Genomic DNA, 18,085 nt, shown 5'->3' with positions numbered 1-18,085 from the left:
AGTCTGAGATGGTGGAAGGTCCCTTCTCATCTCGCCCTGCTTGTGAGACTCCGAGCAGTCCTCGGTCCACAATCGCTACCGATTTGGAGGGACAGTGGCCAAAGCCCTTTGGAGGCTTTGGTGTCAGGTCATAGTTCTGCCAAGCTGCGTAGCCTTGAGCAACATAGTTAACATCTCTGAGCCTCACTATCTTCACTTGTAAAATGGGAGTAGTAAAGGGTTAGCAGTTCCTGTTATTCAGTAAAGCCGAGGTTTGCCTTCAGGCTTGGCATTGGCCCTATACTAGGCCCCGGAGACCCTTAATAGCAGAGTGGGGTAGGGTGGGAAGTGGTGTATGAAGGATTCTGCTAACCAAAAAAAGTTTTCTCTAGAATATGCTGAGAAAACTGGGGTTGGCCTCAGAACCCAGATTAATTGCTTAGGCATGGCCCCTTCAGTTTGACCCAGCAATCACGCAAGTGGTTTAGTTCTCATGTGTGCCCAGTGAGGCAATGATGCAAAGGCCTAGGGTTCCCTCAGGTGCCTGCGATGTCGGTGAGGCCATTAAGCTACCCCACGTGGAATAGTACAGATGGTCTATACATTATAAAATTATGTGAGTTATGTGTGTGTCTAATTCAAATATTGGGTGTGGTAGGTAGACTACTGGCCCCCCAAAGATGTCCCTGCCCTAATCCCCAGAACCTGTGAGCTTTGCAGATGGGATTAAGTTAAAGATCTTGAGCTGGGGAAGCTGAGCCTAGATTATCAGGTGAGCCCAGTGTAATCACAAGAATCCTTAAAGGAGGGAGGCAGGCAGGGGAGAGTGAGCAAATGAGAAGGTAGAAGAACAGATTGGGGTGGGAGAAGGCCAAGGCCTCTAAAAGCTGCAGGAAGGAACCTGGTTCTCCCCTGGAGCCTCCAGAAGAAACAGCACCCCGCCAGCACCCTCCAGCCACTGATGTGGGCTGTGAAGATCTGACCTCCAGCGCTGTAAGAGAAGACACTTGCGTTGTCTCAAGCCACCCACTCTGTGGTGAGTTGCTCCAGCAGTAACAGGAAATGAATCCACTAGGTCCATTCAGAAAAGGGGAGGAGGGACTTCCCTGGCAGTCCAGTTAGGACTCTGTGCTTCCATTGCAGGGGCACGGGTTCGATCCCTGGTCAGGGAACTAGGCTCCCACAAGCCACTCGGCACGGCAGGAAAAAAAAAAAAGGAAATATGGTCTGGAGCTGAGTTTTTCAAACTGAGGGTCAGAGCCCATTTGTAGGTTGTAAAATCATGGCTGGTACTTAGAGGAGAAAACAACATCCTGCATTGTGTGTAGTAAGTTCTGCTTCATGGTACTTCTGTTTCAGATACACAGGGGGCTGTGGACTAGGCCGCAACATATGTCTGTGGGGGTCATGGTCAAAAAAAGTTTGAAAGCTGCTAAGGTAGAGGAGCTTGATGAGTGGGGCTTGATGAGGAAGGATGGGCGGATCCAACACAGCAAGAATGTGTGCCATGCACACAAGGTCACTGTGCCGGGCACCAAGGGAAGCAGCTGATATGCAGGAACTCCTCACAGCAGCCCTGCAGGGTTAGAACTGTGACTGCCACGTCTTAGAGATGATAAAACTCAAGTTCAGAGAGGGAGGGCAGCCTGTATCAAGGTAGCCTTTCCAGAGCCCCAGGGGTAACCGCCAAGCACGCTCCCTGCTGGGTGGTGACAGGCAGGGGAAATGCCTAGCGACCCAGCCCAGTTCTGTCACCACACTCAGAAGCAGGGTGATGTCATTGGAACCAGGAGGGGACCCCCGGCGATACCTGTGGGGTCTCCTGGTAGACCTCGGTTTCTCAGTTGAGCCTTGTGGCTTGGAAGGGGTGTGAGCAGGCCCCGGCTGAGGAGTGCTGTGTGTGCTCCAGACCTCCATGTGTGCGTGGCCTTGGAAGGAGGCCCAGGGTCTCCCCTCTTCCCTCCTGGTACCGGGTGTCAATTCTTTGATCTCAGGGGGAGACCTATGGTCCCCATTCGGGGGTGGGCAGGGGCTGAGACAGAAGGAGATAGCGCTGCGTGCTTCTGGAAGGTTTTCCTCCCTGGTTTCCCGCTGCCTTGGCCAGCCCACCACCTCCTGAGTCCAGAAGCCTGAAGCTAGGCTGCCATCTTGTGACCAGGAGGCAGTAAGGCCAGTGCAGCAAGAAGGAAGGAGCAGAGAGCCAGGGAGGACCTTGATGGCCCTGAAACGCTGCCCCAGACCCCAGCTGACGGCCCTGCTCAAGTCAGCCAGCACTGAGGAGTCAGCCTGGGTGTGTGTCTGCCTCCTGGGAGTCCTGGGAAGGCAGGGAAGAAGGTAGAGTGAAGGACCTTCATCCCAGGGCACCAGGGGAGGCAGATTCCGGGCAGAAACAGAAAGCTCTCTGAGCTGTTCTTTGAGCTCCAGATGAAATTCTTCCACCACCAGGTTCTCCTCACCCAAGGACTTGCTCCACCTAAGGCTTAGAAGACTGTTCCCCAAGGGAGCCATTTCAAGTAACACCCCTGTCGCTTCCCAGCTTGAGGTGTGTTTCCCATCTACTGGGTCTTCCCACAGTGACCGCAGGCCTGTGAGGTGGCCGGGCAGTGCTTGTTAGGAATTAGCCTCACTTTACAGATACAGAAACCCAGGCACTGCAAGAAGATTCAAGTTACACTACAGGTTAAGTGGCAGAGCCGGAAGTGGGTTCAAGTTTCTAACCCCACTGGTTTGTTCATTCATTGATTCATTCAGCAAATACATACTGAGTGCTCCTGGCTGCCAGGCACTGATCTCGGCGCCGGGAAGAGCAGAGTGAATAATACAAATATGGTTCCCGCTCACACTAAGCTTGAGTCTTACCAAATTAGCTCAGTTTCGTGAGGAAGAGGGAGTCCTCAGGTGTGCATATTTGTTAGGATGCTTTTAGGAATGAGTAACAGAAAAGCAACTCAAACCAACTTAAAAAGTAGATTCCTTGGCTCATGTACCTGAAGAAACCCCTGGAGGCAGGTTGGGCTCAGGCTGCCAGTCAGAGGTTGACCAGGGCTCTCGTCATTTCCTGGGATTCTCTCCATCACGCTCCCCCCCCCACCCTGGGTTGTCGGGCTTCCCTGTGGCTCTTCCAGTTTCGTGTTCAAATTCCAGAAGGCGCTGCTTTCCCCTCTATCTTCATCCAAGATCCTGGGCTTTGCTTTGACCCACCGTCTCAGGTCACAAGTCCAGGAGGTGGGGCGGGGAGACCACACGCTGATTGAGTGACAGCACTCAGGGGCCGCCATCAGAGATGGGGCTCAGTCCCACCTGGAATGGTTCCCTGGGCATCTGCAAAGCTGCGGAGGGGTAAATGGAAGGCAGGGACACAAATGTCACCTCAGCATTAAACTGCACTTGTCCTTACGGGATGGGGGTGGCCAGTACAGACCATCTGAAACTTTTTTCTGATTAAAGCCATCACTTGGATTTGCCAAGGCTGGATGGGGGGCCCTGCTGACAGCCACTCAGTGTCCCCTCAGAGCCAGGAAGGCCAGGGTCCTACTAATTGAAGCTGAAGTTTCCCAAGCACCCTGTGTGCTCACCTCAAAGTGCTCCTCACCTTTGGACACCTTTCATTCTCCCGGCTGCCCGCAAGTGTGGAATTGTGTAATGGGAGCCATGACTGGTGAGCACAGGATCCTGTTGAGGAGGGGGTCAGGGACAGAGACACTCACTCATGTCCTGCAGGATAAAGGGAAGTGGGCCAGGTGGGGACAGGGTGGGACAAGTGTTCCAGACAGAAAAACAGCATGGCTCAAAGCGGGGAGACCTGACAGGATGGGTGCCTGGCCCCGGACCTCCTGAGACCCACGAAGACCCCACGCCCATCCGTGATGCTGCTTAGTGCCTGGCTGACCAGCTGAGCTGAATCGTAGCGGGAGGGACCACCTGGCCACATCTCCATTGATGAGGCAGAGGGCAGGGATGGAGAGACCTACGGGCCTACCTGGCCCAAGACCCACATACAGGCGGCTGCCAGGCCGCTGGGTAACTTAAGGGTCGGAAGCGGTCTGCGGTGGAAAGAGGGGCAGGAAGTCGGCACTGAGAAGGAACTGGACCAGCCGGGGGTTGGCGGCCCCGTTTTGAAGCGAGGACCCCGGTGGCGGGCGGGCTGCCTCGGCTCCCCTGACTGCCCACACCCCGCACATTCGGCGCCCAGCGGGCATCCGATCGCGAATGGAGGGGTAGTCCCCGCGCGGCCAGGGCCCGAGGCCGGGAGAGGCAGCTAAGCTGCTCGGTCACCGGCGCTCCCCACGGCCGCTCGCGGGGATGGGGGCTGTGCGCCCTGCAGGGCTCGGGTTCCCACCCGGGTGGTGTCCCCCTTGCCGAGCCTCAGTCTCCCCGCCCGCCAGGGGGCGAGGGGCGGACGCCTTCAGGGCGCCCCGGGTCAGCTCGGCCCCAGCCCCGGGGGGTGGGCGGGACCAGGGCTCTCCAACCGCTAGCCGCCCGCCCGGGTCCCGCCCGGTCCCCGCGGGGCTGAGCCGGGAGGCCCCGCCCCCCGCCCACGAGGAAGTGGCAGAGCTGCGCGGGGCCCAGGGCCGGTTCGGCGCGTCGACTGCCCAGAGTCCGCGGCCGCGGCGCTCCGAGGTGAGGGGGCGCGGGAGCGGCCCGGAGGGGGGGTGGGGGGTGGGCGTGGGGAGAGCGGGTAGCGACCTCATGCAGGTGGGGAGGACGCAACGAGGGGCCGCCGGAAGATCGGGGTTGAGAAGGGCCACACGGGGCCCGCCTGGAGGTGAGGGGACACGCGGGGCACGGGCTGCGGGCGGGCGGCCTCCTCCGGGCGAGGGAACCGCAGCGCTCCCCACCCCACCCCCCGTAGTCTGCGCCCTCGGGGCGCCCCGGCCCGCGCGTCCGCCTCCCCGCCCCCCTAGCCTCCCCCTCCCCCCAGACTCTGCCCCGCCGTCGGTGTGCCCCGTTATTTCGGGCCCGAGGGCCCCACGCCCAGTCACTTCCCCTCCGTCCTCCAGCCTTCCGGGTTGCTCCAGCCGGGAAATGAGCTGGCGCCCCCGCCCGCCTCGCCTCGCCTCGCCTCGCCCCTCCCCTCCCTCCCTCCCTGCCGGCCACCGCCCCCTTCCTCAGCCCGCCTCCCGCCAGCTGGGCCAGGTCCTAGGGGTCCGGTCCAGGGAGGGGCGGGCCGGGTCTGGAACGCTCCCTCCTGAGCTCCCGGGCGCTAGACCGGAGCGTTCTGAGCGGCGCCCCCCGTTGCCGGCGGCGTGGGGACCGCGGCCAGGGCCGGGACCTCGGGCGGTGACAGTGACACAGTAGTGACTGGCGTGAAGCCGCAGGAGCTAGCCTGGTGCGGACACCGAGGCTCTCAGGTTATTCCGGGCTGTCCCCCGGCCCCTCCCGCCTGGCGGGCAGTGTTGCCCGGTGGTTAAGAGCACCCCCGCCAGCGAGGTCTCCGGGACCAGAAACTGGTAAGAGCGCCAGCTTCTTCCATCACTGGCCACCGACCTTGCAAGCCACCTAACCTCCCTGGGCCTCAACTTTGCTTATCTGGAAAATGGGGAACTTTCAAGTTGTGAGGCTTAAATACGATCATGAGTGTAAGGCACACACAGGGACTAAACATGCCCTGTTACTGTCCTTGCTGTTATTTATAAGGCTTGCCTACATTTATCAAAGTGTCCAGGTGAACCTAAACTCTGAGATTGGGGTCAGAATCCCAAACTGTGCCATTTAGGAGTGGGGTGACTTTGAGCAAAGTTTTGCTTTTGTCTGAGTCTGTTTCCTCCTGTACGAGATGAAGGTTAAAACAAACACTGGAAAACTTCTTGGGCTTGTTTTAGGGTGTAAAAGAGAGAATGTATGTCAAAGTCCTGGGTAAATTCTGGGCATTTAAAGATGCCAAGTTGGTCCAGTGGTTAGGACTCCGTGCTTCCACTACAGGGGTCACTGGTTGGATCCCCTGTGGGGGAACTAAGATCCCCCAAGCCAAGTGGCAAAAAAAAAAAAAAAGCCAAGTAAGTTAGTTAATTACATAGCTAATTACATAAGTGTTTGTATATTATCCACATAGGTCTTATAACAACATGTTCATATCACTATTTCTCTTTCCATATTTGTAGTCATCTGGAGTTTTCTATCCTGTCACCATTTTAAAGAGGGTTATTATGAACATGTTTGCTTTAAAAAAAAAGTCGGCTATTTTTTTAGCACCAAAATGAATTTATGCCACCAAAAATGTTAACAATTTTTAAGTTCCTGTTTGTGTTCTCTTCTGTTTGTTCCCACCCAGTTGGTTGGATTGAATGTTACCACATCGCCCTTCAGGAAGGCTGAACAAATTAGCAACAAATGAGAATTTCTCCACAGTCTGGCCAGCATTGAGTTTTATGTGTTTGAGGTTTTGTTTGGTTTGGATTATTTTAGCTGATGCTTTATGGTGCCTTATGATTATTTTCATTTGTGTTTCTTGACTTGATTTTGCCTGGTTTGTAAGACCTCAAGAGTGGAGCTGGTCCAGGATTGGCTGGTCTGTTGGGGTGAGGAGGGCTGTTCCACATACAACAGGAAGTTGAGTAACAGCTCAGCACGTGTGCAAAATGGCTTGCTGGCAGCTCCCTGGAGTGGCTGAGCTGGGTGGGGACTTCCCTGAGTGCCTGCAGAGCAGAGATCCTTGCTCCACGCAGCTCCTGCCTGGTTTAGCCTCCAATGCAGTCAAACCTCTGGGTTCAGAGAAGGTTGGGCCGGCGAAGCTTCTCTGAAAGCAAGAAAGAACCTACAGCTTGTGCCTCGTCCAACCCCAGACTTTTCTGGATAGAGACGTGGGGGAAACATGGGCGGAGGGCACCCAGTCAGTATGGAGAGAGTCAGAATTTGCACCCAGCATGTAAGAAAGAGATGGGAGGCCTGAGACCGTTGGCTGGGCAGCTGGGGGCTTCGCCTGGCTTGCCTTGCTTTGGAAGGGAGCTGTTTTCTCCCCGAATCCTCAGAGGACCCTTTAGATTGACGATTTCCAAGTTTTTTGGATCATTGACGCTATCAGGAAAAAATCTTGAGCGCATACTCCCCAGTAAATATTTACAGATTGCATACATGTACCAGTGAAATAATAGGGCTGGTCTATAAGAAGTATACCATAAGACGGATGTGATTCATTCATGCAACCACATTCAAGAAATATTTATTGAGCACCTACTATGTGCCAGGCACTCTAATTGGTACTGGGGATTCATCTGTGAACAAAACAAATATACCTGTCCCCGTGCAGCTTATGTCCACACCCCGGTACATGGTCCTTGGCACCCCCTGCCTGGAGACCCACGCCCCACCTTGGAGACCCAAAGCTCTTCCCAGCCATCATGCTGCTCTCCCAGCCCTGCGTGATCCCCCATCCATTCATCCTGAGCACCTACTGTGTGCCAGACACGGGGGAAGAGCTACCTGGAGCACAGAGAGATCCCGGCTCCAGGCTGGTGGGGGACAGTTAGAGCCAGCTGGGGGAGTTTGTCAGGGTTTGGCCCGTGCTCCCCCAGCCTCACTCTCTTTCCAGGGTGATGGGGGCACAGAGCACTAGACGTGGACTCCCAGTCCCAACGCCATCCTCAGGGCCCCTTCCTCTCTCTTTGTCCTTGACAATCAAATGGGTACACAGTGCTGACTCACAGGGTCACAGCGATGAGTGGGTGGGTTTCCCGGGGCCATGGCCTCAGCCTGCCTTTGTCTCCACCAGGAGACACCGCTGAGCTGTTGCGTTGTCCACACTCAGGCAGTGCCCGCCCCTCGGTAGGGTAGAGGTTTCCCTGGGAATGATTAAGACATAGTTCCCGTGGCGGGGTGGCCTGGTGTGAAGGCTGTTTTCCTGGATCTGACCACACGTAATGATCCCATGATCCTGAAGCCTGCAGTGGCTGGAGAAGCCACGCCCCTCCCTGGGCTGCCACTTCCGCATTTGTAACCTGTGGGGGTAGGGAGTCCTCGGGAGGCCCTGCTGCTTTCAACCGCTTTGCAGAAGTTATGAAAAAGTTATGAAAAGGGGAAAACACGTCTTCCTCTCTCCCACCCCTTCCACCCGTACCCCCTCCCCCCTTTACAGTGTGGGTCAGTAGACTAGGGAGTATTTCTGTCTGAATTTATGCTAAAGTGTGATCGGCTGATAGGTGTGCTCTGAACCTGCCTGTCCCACTGTGCTGTGGTCATCTTTATCAGCCCCTCCCTCTCCCCCTTGAGAACCTTTGGGTCCCAGGAAACAATGGGCAGGGTCCCCAAGCCCTCTCAGCTGCGATATTGGCAAGTGTGGGGGCCGCTGTCCTCTGTATTGCCAGTGTCTCCATCTTCACAGCCTGGAACTCTGAAAAGTCCCTAGACAGGCTGTTAGAGCCCGGCCCATACGTCTGGACACTCACCAAGAGCCGACAAGGGGCAGAGATGCCCGGCCAGACAGTGTGCCTGGGACAGTTGGGGCTGGGAAGTTGGGTTCTGCTCCGTCTGAGTCTAGGGTCCAGGGACCCCCTGGGCTTTTGCTGGGCCGCCTGGGGTGAAGGGGAGGGGGTGGTTGGCCTCCTGTGGAGTCAGGGGCCAAGAAAAACCTAGCTGGCGTTTGGAAGTGAGTTTCTTACTTTAACCACCACCACCCCGCCCCGCCCCCTGCCCCGTTTGTGACCTTGGGGAATGGGGGCAGGCAGAGCAGCACAGCTTAGTGGACAGGCCTAGGTGCTCCCTCCCTGCGGTGGAGACGTGGATGACCCCCGCCCACCCAGCCCGGATGCAGCGGAAGTGCCTGGGGAAACCCCGTCAGGCCTGCTGACCTGGGCTCCGAGGCCACTTCCGGGGCCTTTGCTTTACACAAAGAGGCCTTATAAGGAGACAGAGGCTGGGGAGGCGGCCACTGTGGGAGCGGTGTGCTCGTGTGTGCATGCAAGGCTGACATGCGTGTGTGTATGGGAGCGGTGTGTGCGTGCGTGCGCGCGCATGCGCACGTGCAAGGCTGATCGCGCGTGTGTGTGGCCTCAGCCTGGCTGTGTGTGTCCACCTTCTTTCTCAGCAAATGTTGACCAGGGACCCACTCGGGGCCATGCTCTAGGCCTGCGGGAACAGGCGTGGTGGTCCCTGCCCTCTCTGTGCACGTGTGCGCGGTGGTCTGTGCCGCTTTAGGAACTTTCCAGGACTTCCTGCTATAAATTAAAGCAGGATTTGTGGTCGCTGAGCCCCGGAGTCCCCAGCAGTATGATGGACGGCACTGCAGCCTGACCCTCGTGCCTGGGCCGCAACTCAGTGCTGTTCCTCCCAGAGGAGTGTTGGTCGAGACCCCCGCTGGGGGCAGAGAGAGACCCCAGGGTTCCGGGGAGGTCAGGGCTCAGATCCAGGCTGAGGAGCGGCCTTCCTGGGGCCCAGCTCCGGGCCACAAACCTGCCAGTCAGGTGGGGGAGGTGACCGAGGGCCTGGGAACACCCACGTCAGGGCCACGTGACTCTAGCAGGTGGCTTCCCCTCCAACCGTAGCCCTCACATCCGTCATCTGGGGCTCAAGTCGAGAATACAGGAGGGCTTAGAGCTGGTGAGTGCAGCATTCAGGGAATGCGGTGTGGCTTTTTTTTTTTTTTTTACATTTAAAAAAATAACTTACTCTGCTGGACACTGATGGCAGTAAACAATTGTGTTCATCAAATATTTATCGAGTGCTTACTATGTGCCACGCATGTAGGCGCCGGGGATAGAAATGTAAACAAGATGGTCAGAAATGTGTGTCTCCATCAAGCTCGTTACTTTCCAGCAGGGGGAGAAAGACAAACGGGCAGGATGAATGAGCACAAAGTAACTCGCGTTCAGTAAGATTATCCCCTGGAGAAAACTAGGGCCTAGGGAGTGTGGAGGTGGTGTGGGAGGCAGCCTTGCTCAGAAGGTGGCCTTGGACACAGACTTGAATGGCAGCAGCGAGGGTGGGAGCTGTGCAGGCATCTGGGGGAAGAGCTTCGAAGGCCGAGGGAACAGCCAGTGAGAAGACCTGAGGCTCGTGGGCCCCTGGATTGGCCCCTGGTCCGGCCGGGAGGCCCACCCCCAAACAGGTGAAGCACGCCGGGTGCCGGCACATCCATTCTAGACAAAGCTCTGCCATTTCATGATCACCTACTATGTGCCAGGCGTGGTGTGTCGTCTTATTTCACCCTCTTAACACCTTGGCGGGCGGGGGACCGGATTCCTGTTCCCATTTGGCAGATGTGGAAATTGAGGTTCAGAGAGGGCGAGTGATATGCTGGGGTCACACAGCTGGTAGGCAGTGCTGCTGGGCTCTACCCATGAGTGGGAAGCTGAGGTGGGGAGAGAATGGGTTTGAGGAAGTGATGCTCTCTTTGGGTCTTTCCAGTTGAGCAGGACTTTGCCACATAGAACAGGGGTGGACATTTGGTGGTGTAGAGAGACTAGCACGCTGGTGTGAAATGTGGACAGAACTGGCCTCCAAGGCACATCAAGCTTGGCCTTCCCTGCAGAGGGAAGGAACAGCATGTGCAAAGGCCAGGAGACCTGGTTCACTCCTGGGGAGCGAGAGTTTCCACCTTTGGGGAAACTGAGGCACAGATGATGAGTGATGGCCTGTCTGGGGCAGGGTCCCAGCACACCCCACTCATGGTAGTGGCTTCGCGCACACCCCCATTCCCCGCCTCCACTCCCCACCCCATCCTTTGTGTTTGTACCCTGGAGCCTCGGACACATCCCATGAGAGCTGCTGTTTCATGAGGGAAACTGAGGCCCCAGGAGGGAAGCAAAGCGCTAGGCCAGAGTCGGGAGGCCAGGGTGGCCCCCTGGCTGCCCTCCCGCGAGGCTGGCTGGGCAGGGCGGGGCTGACCTGGCTTCCCTCTCTGTCTTGGGCACAGGAGCCGAGCAGCCATGGCCTATCACAGCTTCCTGGTGGAGCCCATCAGCTGCCATGCCTGGAACAAGGACCGCACCCGTGAGTACCCCCCCCCACCATCGGATGCCGTGGGAAGCTGTCCCCCTGCTTGACCCCCGATCCTGAGATCCTGAGTGTTAGGAGGGAAGGGACCCAAGCAGGGCAGCCAGGCGAGCGGGCATCGAGGGTTGGAGGCGAGAGCACGGCCCTGCCTGCACCAGGCACTGCTCTGGGTGCCAGGACTGGGTGGGCACAACAGTGGGTCTGCCCTCTGCTCACGGCTACGGGAGGGTTTGGGGATGGGAAATGTAACCTGCAGTGAAATGAGCTCTGAGGAAACATGAAGGGTGAGGGGAAAGCGATGGAGCCAAGGCACTAGTTTAGAAAAGGGGGCCAGGGAAGGGCTTTCAGGGGGGTGACGTTTGCATGGAGACCCAAAGGAGGTGACGGAGCCAGCGTGCGAAGGCCAGGGTGGGTGTAACGGCCCCGCGGTGGCAGAGCCTGGTGTCATCAGGAGCAGCAAGGAGACCGTGGCTGGAGCAGGGGCGGAGCAGGGGGCAGGGAGAGCTCCCGCAGGTTTGCGAGACTGCCTTGGGGACACTGGGGCTGGGGGATGCAGATGAGGGGTGGCCAGCCCCTGGGGAGGAATCCCAAGGGGAGCCCAGCAGGACCTGAGGCAGAGGAGGAGAGTGCATTAGCAGAGGACAAAGTGTTGCTCAGGTGGCCTGAGAAGGTGGGGAGTCATGGGGGAGCCTGGGCACGCATGCCTCCTCCCCACGCCCACCCGTCTCTCCTGCAGAGATCGCCATCTGCCCCAACAACCACGAGGTGCACATCTATGAGAAGAGTGGGAACAAGTGGGTCCAGGTGCACGAGCTCAAGGAGCACAACGGGCAGGTGACAGGTGGGTTGGGCTGGCTGGGGTCATCTTCCTGAAAGAAGGCAGGGGACAGGGCAGGGCTGGGCCATCCACCTACTCACTATGTTAGGTAGGATAGTTTGGGTTGCAAGTAACAGAACGCTGATTCAAAGTGGCTTAAGTTATAAAGGGATTACATTGATTGGTTTATGTTACTGAAAAACTCAGAAGTTTAAGGGCTTCAGGAAAGGTGTGATCCAGCAGCTCAGCATTACCAAGGACCCATTTCTTTTCAGTCTGTTGGCTTGGCCTTCCAGCATGTTTGCTGATAGCTGGGGGAGCTGTAACACCCCCAGTGAACTCCAGTAGTACCCCCTGGAGCAGCTTTCACCCCGATTGTGGCCTCTAAGGCCCCCCATGCGTACACTGTAGAGCCACCTCTGCTTGGATGGCTTCAGCCTAGTGCCTCCTCCCACCCCACAGGCATCGACTGGGCCCCCGAGAGTAACCGCATCGTGACCTGCGGCACAGACCGCAATGCCTACGTGTGGACGCTGAAAGGCCGCACATGGAAGCCCACGCTCGTCATCCTGCGCATCAACCGCGCCGCTCGCTGTGTGCGCTGGGCTCCCCAGGAGAACAAGTTTGCTGTGGGCAGTGGCTCCCGTGTCATCTCCATCTGCTATTTTGAGCAGGAAAACGACTGGTGGGTGCCTGGGTGGGGCCAGAGTGGGCTGGGAGGGACCTGGGGCTGCAGACCAACAGGTGGTGGGACAAGAGGGTCCCAGAAAGCACGGGACGGGGAGTCAGGACCCCTGTTCACATGACCCTGGGGAAGTGTGTCCTCTCTGGCCCTTGGAGGCGAGGCGAAAGGCTCTCTGCACAGCCCCCTGCCCTCCCACAGCTCTGTCTCAGTAATAAGGGCCCAGGCAGCACCTGGGCCGCCTCTGCAGGCATCACGCTAAGCCCTGCACACGTATTGGCACTGACCCACCCACTCCCATCAGCCCCCTGGACTGGGCGTCTGCTGCAGTCCCATTACAAATGAGCAAAGGCCCTGAGGCAGATCACTCGCCCAAGGCTCCCGGCCCATCACACTCCAGGGCCCACTCACAAGCTCCCAGGCACGTCATGATCTTCTCCCCGGGGTCCCTGAGGGCAGAGGCCAGGTGGGAGGTCAGGCTGGAGTCCAAGAGTCGAGTTCAAATCCAACCCTGACCAGTTAGCGGCCTCGTGACTTCTCACTGAGCTGCCCCAGGCTTGTCGCAAGACCAGGGATGGCGTCCCCACCCTGGATGGGACCTGGCACGTTGCTAGCCTGGACCCAGGCCCCTTCCTCCTGGGATCTCTGTGGTCTACAGGGCCCAGTGGGAGCCTGGAGCCTCCGGGTTGGCGGGTGCCCACCTGTGTGTCCCTGTCTCCTCCCTACCTGTCTGCCTGCCGTGTCCAGGTGGGTTTGCAAGCACATCAAGAAGCCCATTCGCTCCACCATCCTCAGCCTGGACTGGCATCCCAACAACGTGCTCCTGGCCGCCGGCTCCTGCGACTTCAAGTGCCGGTGAGGGGGGCCCTGCCATCGACACAGGGACAGGGATCGGAGGGTGGAGGGGAGCTCCGTCCTGGGAGCCCCACGACCCACCTTCCAGACCAGCTCTGCTGTCAGCAGGTGACCTGGGGGCCTCAGTCGAGCTTCTGTGAGGTTTTGCTCTTTGAAGGGTCATCCCTGGGTCCTCTCTCCAGCCTCTGTGGAGTCTTAAAAGGATGTGCCCCTTGCCACCACTTAATGTCAGCAAGATTTCTTTTCTAGGCCCTCTTGTACTCATGAGAACCTCCCACTCCTTCAGCTTCTTGGCTTCTATCTGAGGGAAAATGAGTGGGTGTACTTTTTCACATTAAGGTATAATGACTGATAGGCTGGAACAAACCCTGCCTCGTTATCGTAAGGCCTGGAACAAAGAGTCTCCACCTGCCACTGGCTGGCTGTCACTTCTGGGCCCATTACCCCCCCGCCCCCCGAGTCTCCCAAGGCCTCCGGCTCCCAGCTCCAGGCAGATGGCCTGGGTTTCTGCATCTGCCCTGGGAAATGACGCTACAGCAGGCACCAGAGGCCCCAGGCACAGAGAGGAGGAGGTCCTGATGAGGCTCTTGTTGGCACCCTGACCTGTCAGATGACTCCGGGCTGGCCCTGGGATGGCGAGTGGAACTGGTGGAGCTGGCAGGAAGGGGGGCAGGATTGGTTCACGGTGCAGAGCAGGAGGGGGGGCACATCCTAGGGGCTAGCCCTGGAGTGTAGTGGTCAGCGTGAGGGGGACAGGAGACGCCCTGGGAGCCACGTCGGCCGTGGATGGTCAGTCCTCAGGTGAGGGCCCCAAGGGTCCTGGGAGCTCCCGGGACCCTGAGCTGGGAGACCTCCTGACCCCACACCATTGCCCAAAGTGGGCACCAAGGCCCAGACCTGTCTGAGCGTGAAGATGCAGGTCACGGAAAGCCGGCTACAGTACCCTTGGACTCAGCCGGGTGCTCTGGCCTCAGCAGGCCAGTTTGGGAGAGGGAGTCCCTTGTCAGGCCCCTCCCAGACCCCCGGTCATCCCCTCTTTTGCCTCTCCCGGCAGGATCTTCTCAGCCTACATCAAGGAGGTGGAGGAGCGGCCAGCACCCACCCCATGGGGCTCCAAGATGCCCTTCGGGGAGCTGATGTTTGAGTCCAGCAGCAGCTGCGGCTGGGTGCACGGGGTCTGCTTTTCCGCCAGCGGCAGCCGTGTGGCCTGGGTCAGCCATGACAGCACCGTGTGCCTGGCTGATGCCGACAAGAAGATGGCGTGAGTACAGGTCACCCGAATGGGGGGCAACCCAGGCACCGAGCACGAGGGGCCGGTGTGGCTGACGTCTCTCTCTCACTCAGCGTCGCGACTCTGGCCTCTGAAACGCTGCCGTTGCTGGCCCTGACCTTCATCACAGAAAACAGTCTGGTGGCAGCGGTAAGGGGGCGCGGGGGCGGGGGAGCAGGGGCCGGTGACAGCAGGTCTCCCAGCGAGCCCCGAGATGCCCAGGCAGCCCTCTACTTGTCCCCCCTTCCTCCTTTCCTTCCTCCCATCCACCCACCCATCCATCCATATCTCTGTTGGCCAAAATAGGTTGGGTTATGCTGTGGTAACAACAACAAAAAAATCCCCAACTGCAGTGGCCTAACACAGTAAAGGTTTGTTTCTTGCTCCCTTTGACTGTCCAGCGTGGGCGCTGTGAGGGGGGCTCTGCTCAGTGCAGATGGGAGCTTTGTCTCCCGTGGAGTGAGGAGGGGAAGTGGAGAACTGGGCCCTGGATCCTAACCTTTCTGCTTACATTTTATTGGCCAATGAAAATGACAGGACCACACCTCCTCACTCAGAGAATGAGTGCTTGTGGGGGAGTGCAGTCCTGTGTGTCCAGAAGGACACTACTCTCCCTCCCTCCTCCTGCCCACCTATCCGTCAAGGCTCTTTTCAGGCCTCAGGAAACCTAATGGGGTCCCAGAGGGGGATCAGGCCTGCTCTGCCTAGACAAACGTCCAGCTGTGGGGTCTCTCCCAGAGCAGGTGTAACTGTCTAGGCAGGACAAGGCCCCCTGGGCTCCCAGGAAAGTCCCAGACCAGCTTTCTCAACTGAACACTGGCCCTGCTGGCTGAGGGGGCTGCTCCTAGGTGCTCAGCCCCGACATCCAGTCCCTGTTACTACACCTGGGGTCGCCGACTGTGTCCCCGAGCTGGCATCGGCTTCCCTGTGCTACACCCAAGCCCTGCATCCAGACTCTGGGACCCCCCCGATTTGTGGCCGGGCGCCCCTCGGCGTTGCACCTGCCCTTCGGCCTGGGTTTCCCCGGGAGGAAAGTGGGGGCGCTCCAATGTCACCCCGCCCCTCCCCGCTGCAGGGCCACGACTGCTTCCCGGTGCTGTTCACTTACGACGGCGCCGCGGGGACACTGAGCTTCGGTGGGCGGCTGGACGTGCCCAAGCAAAGCTCGCAGCGCGGCTTGACGGCCCGCGAGCGCTTCCAGAACCTCGACAAGAAGGCGAGCTCGGAGGGCAGCACGGCAGCAAGCGGGGGCCTGGACTCACTGCACAAGAACAGTGTCAGGTGAGAGCGGGGCCGAAGGGCGAGCTCCACACCCACCCAGGCAGCATCGAGGTGCAGGCCCACTTAGGAAGCTGGTCAGTCTCTTGAGATTTTGCATCAGGTGGGGCAGAGCAGTCAGCCTTGCTCTGCGTTTTCAGTTTTCAGGACGTACTGTGGGACCGTTCTGGGGGGTGGCCGGGCAGTGACTGGAGCGGGGGGGGCGGAATGAAGGGTCTGGCAGCAGCCTCCCTGAGGAACTAGAGTGGAACCAGAGCCAGAGACTCCCGGATCCTGCCAGCCACAGGCGTCCACCCCAGGACAAATCAGAGGAAGCGTGGGGAGACTTTGACCTTGCCCCTAGGCTAGTTAAACCCTCCTGTGGCTGCCTGGCCCAACGTCTTCAAACTAAACTCCTCTGCCCGGCCTTCAAGGCTCTTCAGAACTAGCCCTGCATCCACTCAGTGCCATCTTCTGCTTCTTCTCCCCACCCTACTATGCTCCGTCACTCTGATTCCCCCAGCACGTGTGCCTTCACCCCCTGCCCAGGCCTTTGTGCGTCCTGTTCCAGCTGCCCGGCTGCCCTGTGCTCCTTGCACAGGGACTACTGCTCGTCCCTAAAGCAGACTCAGGAGCCCCGTCCTGTTGTCCTCTGTGATCCTTCACAGCCCGGCCTCCTGGGCTGTCCCTGCTGGGCACACACACTCACACTCACTGGGGTGGGCTCCCCCAAAAGTTGGGGAGCTCCTGGAGGGCAGAGTGGGCCGGAGCACGGCCCAGGCACAGGCTGGGATCTGTAAAGCCCTCATCCTCTTTGCAGCCAAATCTCGGTGCTCAGTGGGGGGAAGGCCAAGTGCTCGCAGTTCTGCACTACAGGCATGGACGGCGGCATGAGCATCTGGGACGTGAAGGTGAGGCCTGCCCTCCCCCCACCGCCTCGCTTCCCCGCAGGCCGCCCATTTCTCCCTGGCAGCCACCTGGATGCCCCAGTCCTCCTCCTTCTTTCCCGCAGGGCACTTCAGTGGGGTGAGGGCTCCTTGGCATCTGGGCCTTGGCACCCTCTGCAGCACCTTCCTTTAGGGCTGGGATTCAAACCCAGGTCTGCCCGACCCCAAAGACCAGGTTCTCTGTCCCAGGCCAGGTCCCTGTGGGTGGGGTGTCTGCAGGACAGCTGAGAACCAGCCCATCTTATTTGTCTCCTTCCAGAGCTTGGAGTCAGCCTTGAAGGATCTCAAGATCAAATGACCTGTGAGGAGTCTGTTACCCTCATCCCAGCTGCTGAGGGAAGGGGGTCAGGGAGGCAAAGGATCGCTTTGCTGAATGATTCTAGGGTACCAGTTCGGGTCCCCACAGGCTGCTCCCTCAGGTGGGGAGGGGAGGGGAGGGGAGGGGCGGGAGGCTTACCTACTGAAGGAACAATTGCCTTTTTCTTAAAGAAATGCTTCCATTTATTGTAAAAAATGTCCCCAAAGCACTCTGCTGGTCATGAACTGCTTCAAAATGTGGAGGTAATAAAAATGCAACCGTAGACACGCCGCCTGTGTGTCTAGAAGGAGAGGTTAGTTTGGGCAGAGCACTGGTAGCTTATTTTTGTTTGCCAGCACAGCTGATCCTTAAACCCAAGAGGCTGCCCCCAAATGGTTCCTTCCCTGCTGCAGTCCAGCCTGGGAGCTGCCAGGACCAGGTGTCTTTTCTGTCACTCATTCAGCAGTCAGATTCCTAGACAAGTGGTTGCACATTGTGGGCTGGTTCTGGGCTTTAGTGGAAACTTATTATTTCTCTATTTGATGTTTGCGGTTGGTTTCTACTAACTGCTCATCATTTTTTAGGACTTTTTTTTCCATTCCTATTTTACTCAGGTGTTTTTGTTTAATCACGTGCTTTTTTTTTTTTTTTTTTTTTTTGCGGTACGTGAGCCTCTCACCGCCACGGCCTCTCCCATTGCGGAGCAACAGGCTCCGGACGCACAGGCCCAGCAGCCACGGCCCACGGGCCCAGCCGCTCAGCGGCATGTGGGATCTTCCTGGACCGGGGCACGAACCCATGTCCCCTGCATCGACAGGCGGACTTTCAACCATTGCGCCACCAGGGAAGCCCTCACATGCTTTTTAGTTACCTGTTTACGTAACCATGGTTTTTCTTTTAGTCCAACTAGGTAATGAATTATATCAGTAGATCTAATTGTGAACTGTCCACATCTTCAGGACAAATGATACTTAAGGAAGCCTCCCCCCCCCACTGTTCTAGGGCCTGTCCCTCAGGATAGTCTCCTCGGTGAGAGGAGACCCACTGATTCTTT

General features: G+C 58.1%; 1 protein-coding gene across 1 annotated transcript; it reads left to right on the top strand.

Annotated features, from left to right (window-relative positions):
• Window positions 1–4,485: 4,485 nt before the first annotated feature.
• ARPC1B (actin related protein 2/3 complex subunit 1B) lies at window positions 4,486–17,333 on the top strand. Its single transcript, XM_079944123.1, has 10 exons — window positions 4,486–4,599; window positions 10,826–10,902; window positions 11,642–11,746; window positions 12,185–12,407; window positions 13,152–13,259; window positions 14,314–14,520; window positions 14,604–14,679; window positions 15,605–15,810; window positions 16,607–16,697; window positions 16,993–17,333. The coding sequence occupies exons 2-10, from the start codon at window positions 10,839–10,841 to the stop codon at window positions 17,029–17,031; spliced, it is 1,119 nt and encodes a 372-aa protein (XP_079800249.1). The 5' UTR covers window positions 4,486–4,599; window positions 10,826–10,838; the 3' UTR covers window positions 17,032–17,333.
• Window positions 17,334–18,085: the final 752 nt, after the last annotated feature.

This window comes from Stenella coeruleoalba (assembly GCF_951394435.1).
Source record: "Stenella coeruleoalba genome assembly, chromosome: 15".
NCBI classification, from domain to species: Eukaryota; Metazoa; Chordata; class Mammalia; order Artiodactyla; family Delphinidae; genus Stenella; species Stenella coeruleoalba.
The sequence above is the reverse complement of the archived record's forward strand: the minus strand, read 5'-3'. Positions and strand labels throughout refer to the sequence as shown.

What these genes read in the sequence shown, in the direction of transcription:
- ARPC1B (XM_079944123.1), top strand. Translation starts at nt 10,839, where the DNA reads ATGGCCTATCACAGCTTCCTGGTGGAGCCCATCAGCTGCCATGCCTGG. An exon ending in GCACAACGGGCAGGTGACAG is followed by an intron (nt 11,747 to 12,184) that starts GTGGGTTGGGCT and finishes CCCACCCCACAG; the next exon opens with GCATCGACTGGGCCCCCGAG. An exon ending in TGAGCATCTGGGACGTGAAG is followed by an intron (nt 16,698 to 16,992) that starts GTGAGGCCTGCC and finishes GTCTCCTTCCAG; the next exon opens with AGCTTGGAGTCAGCCTTGAA.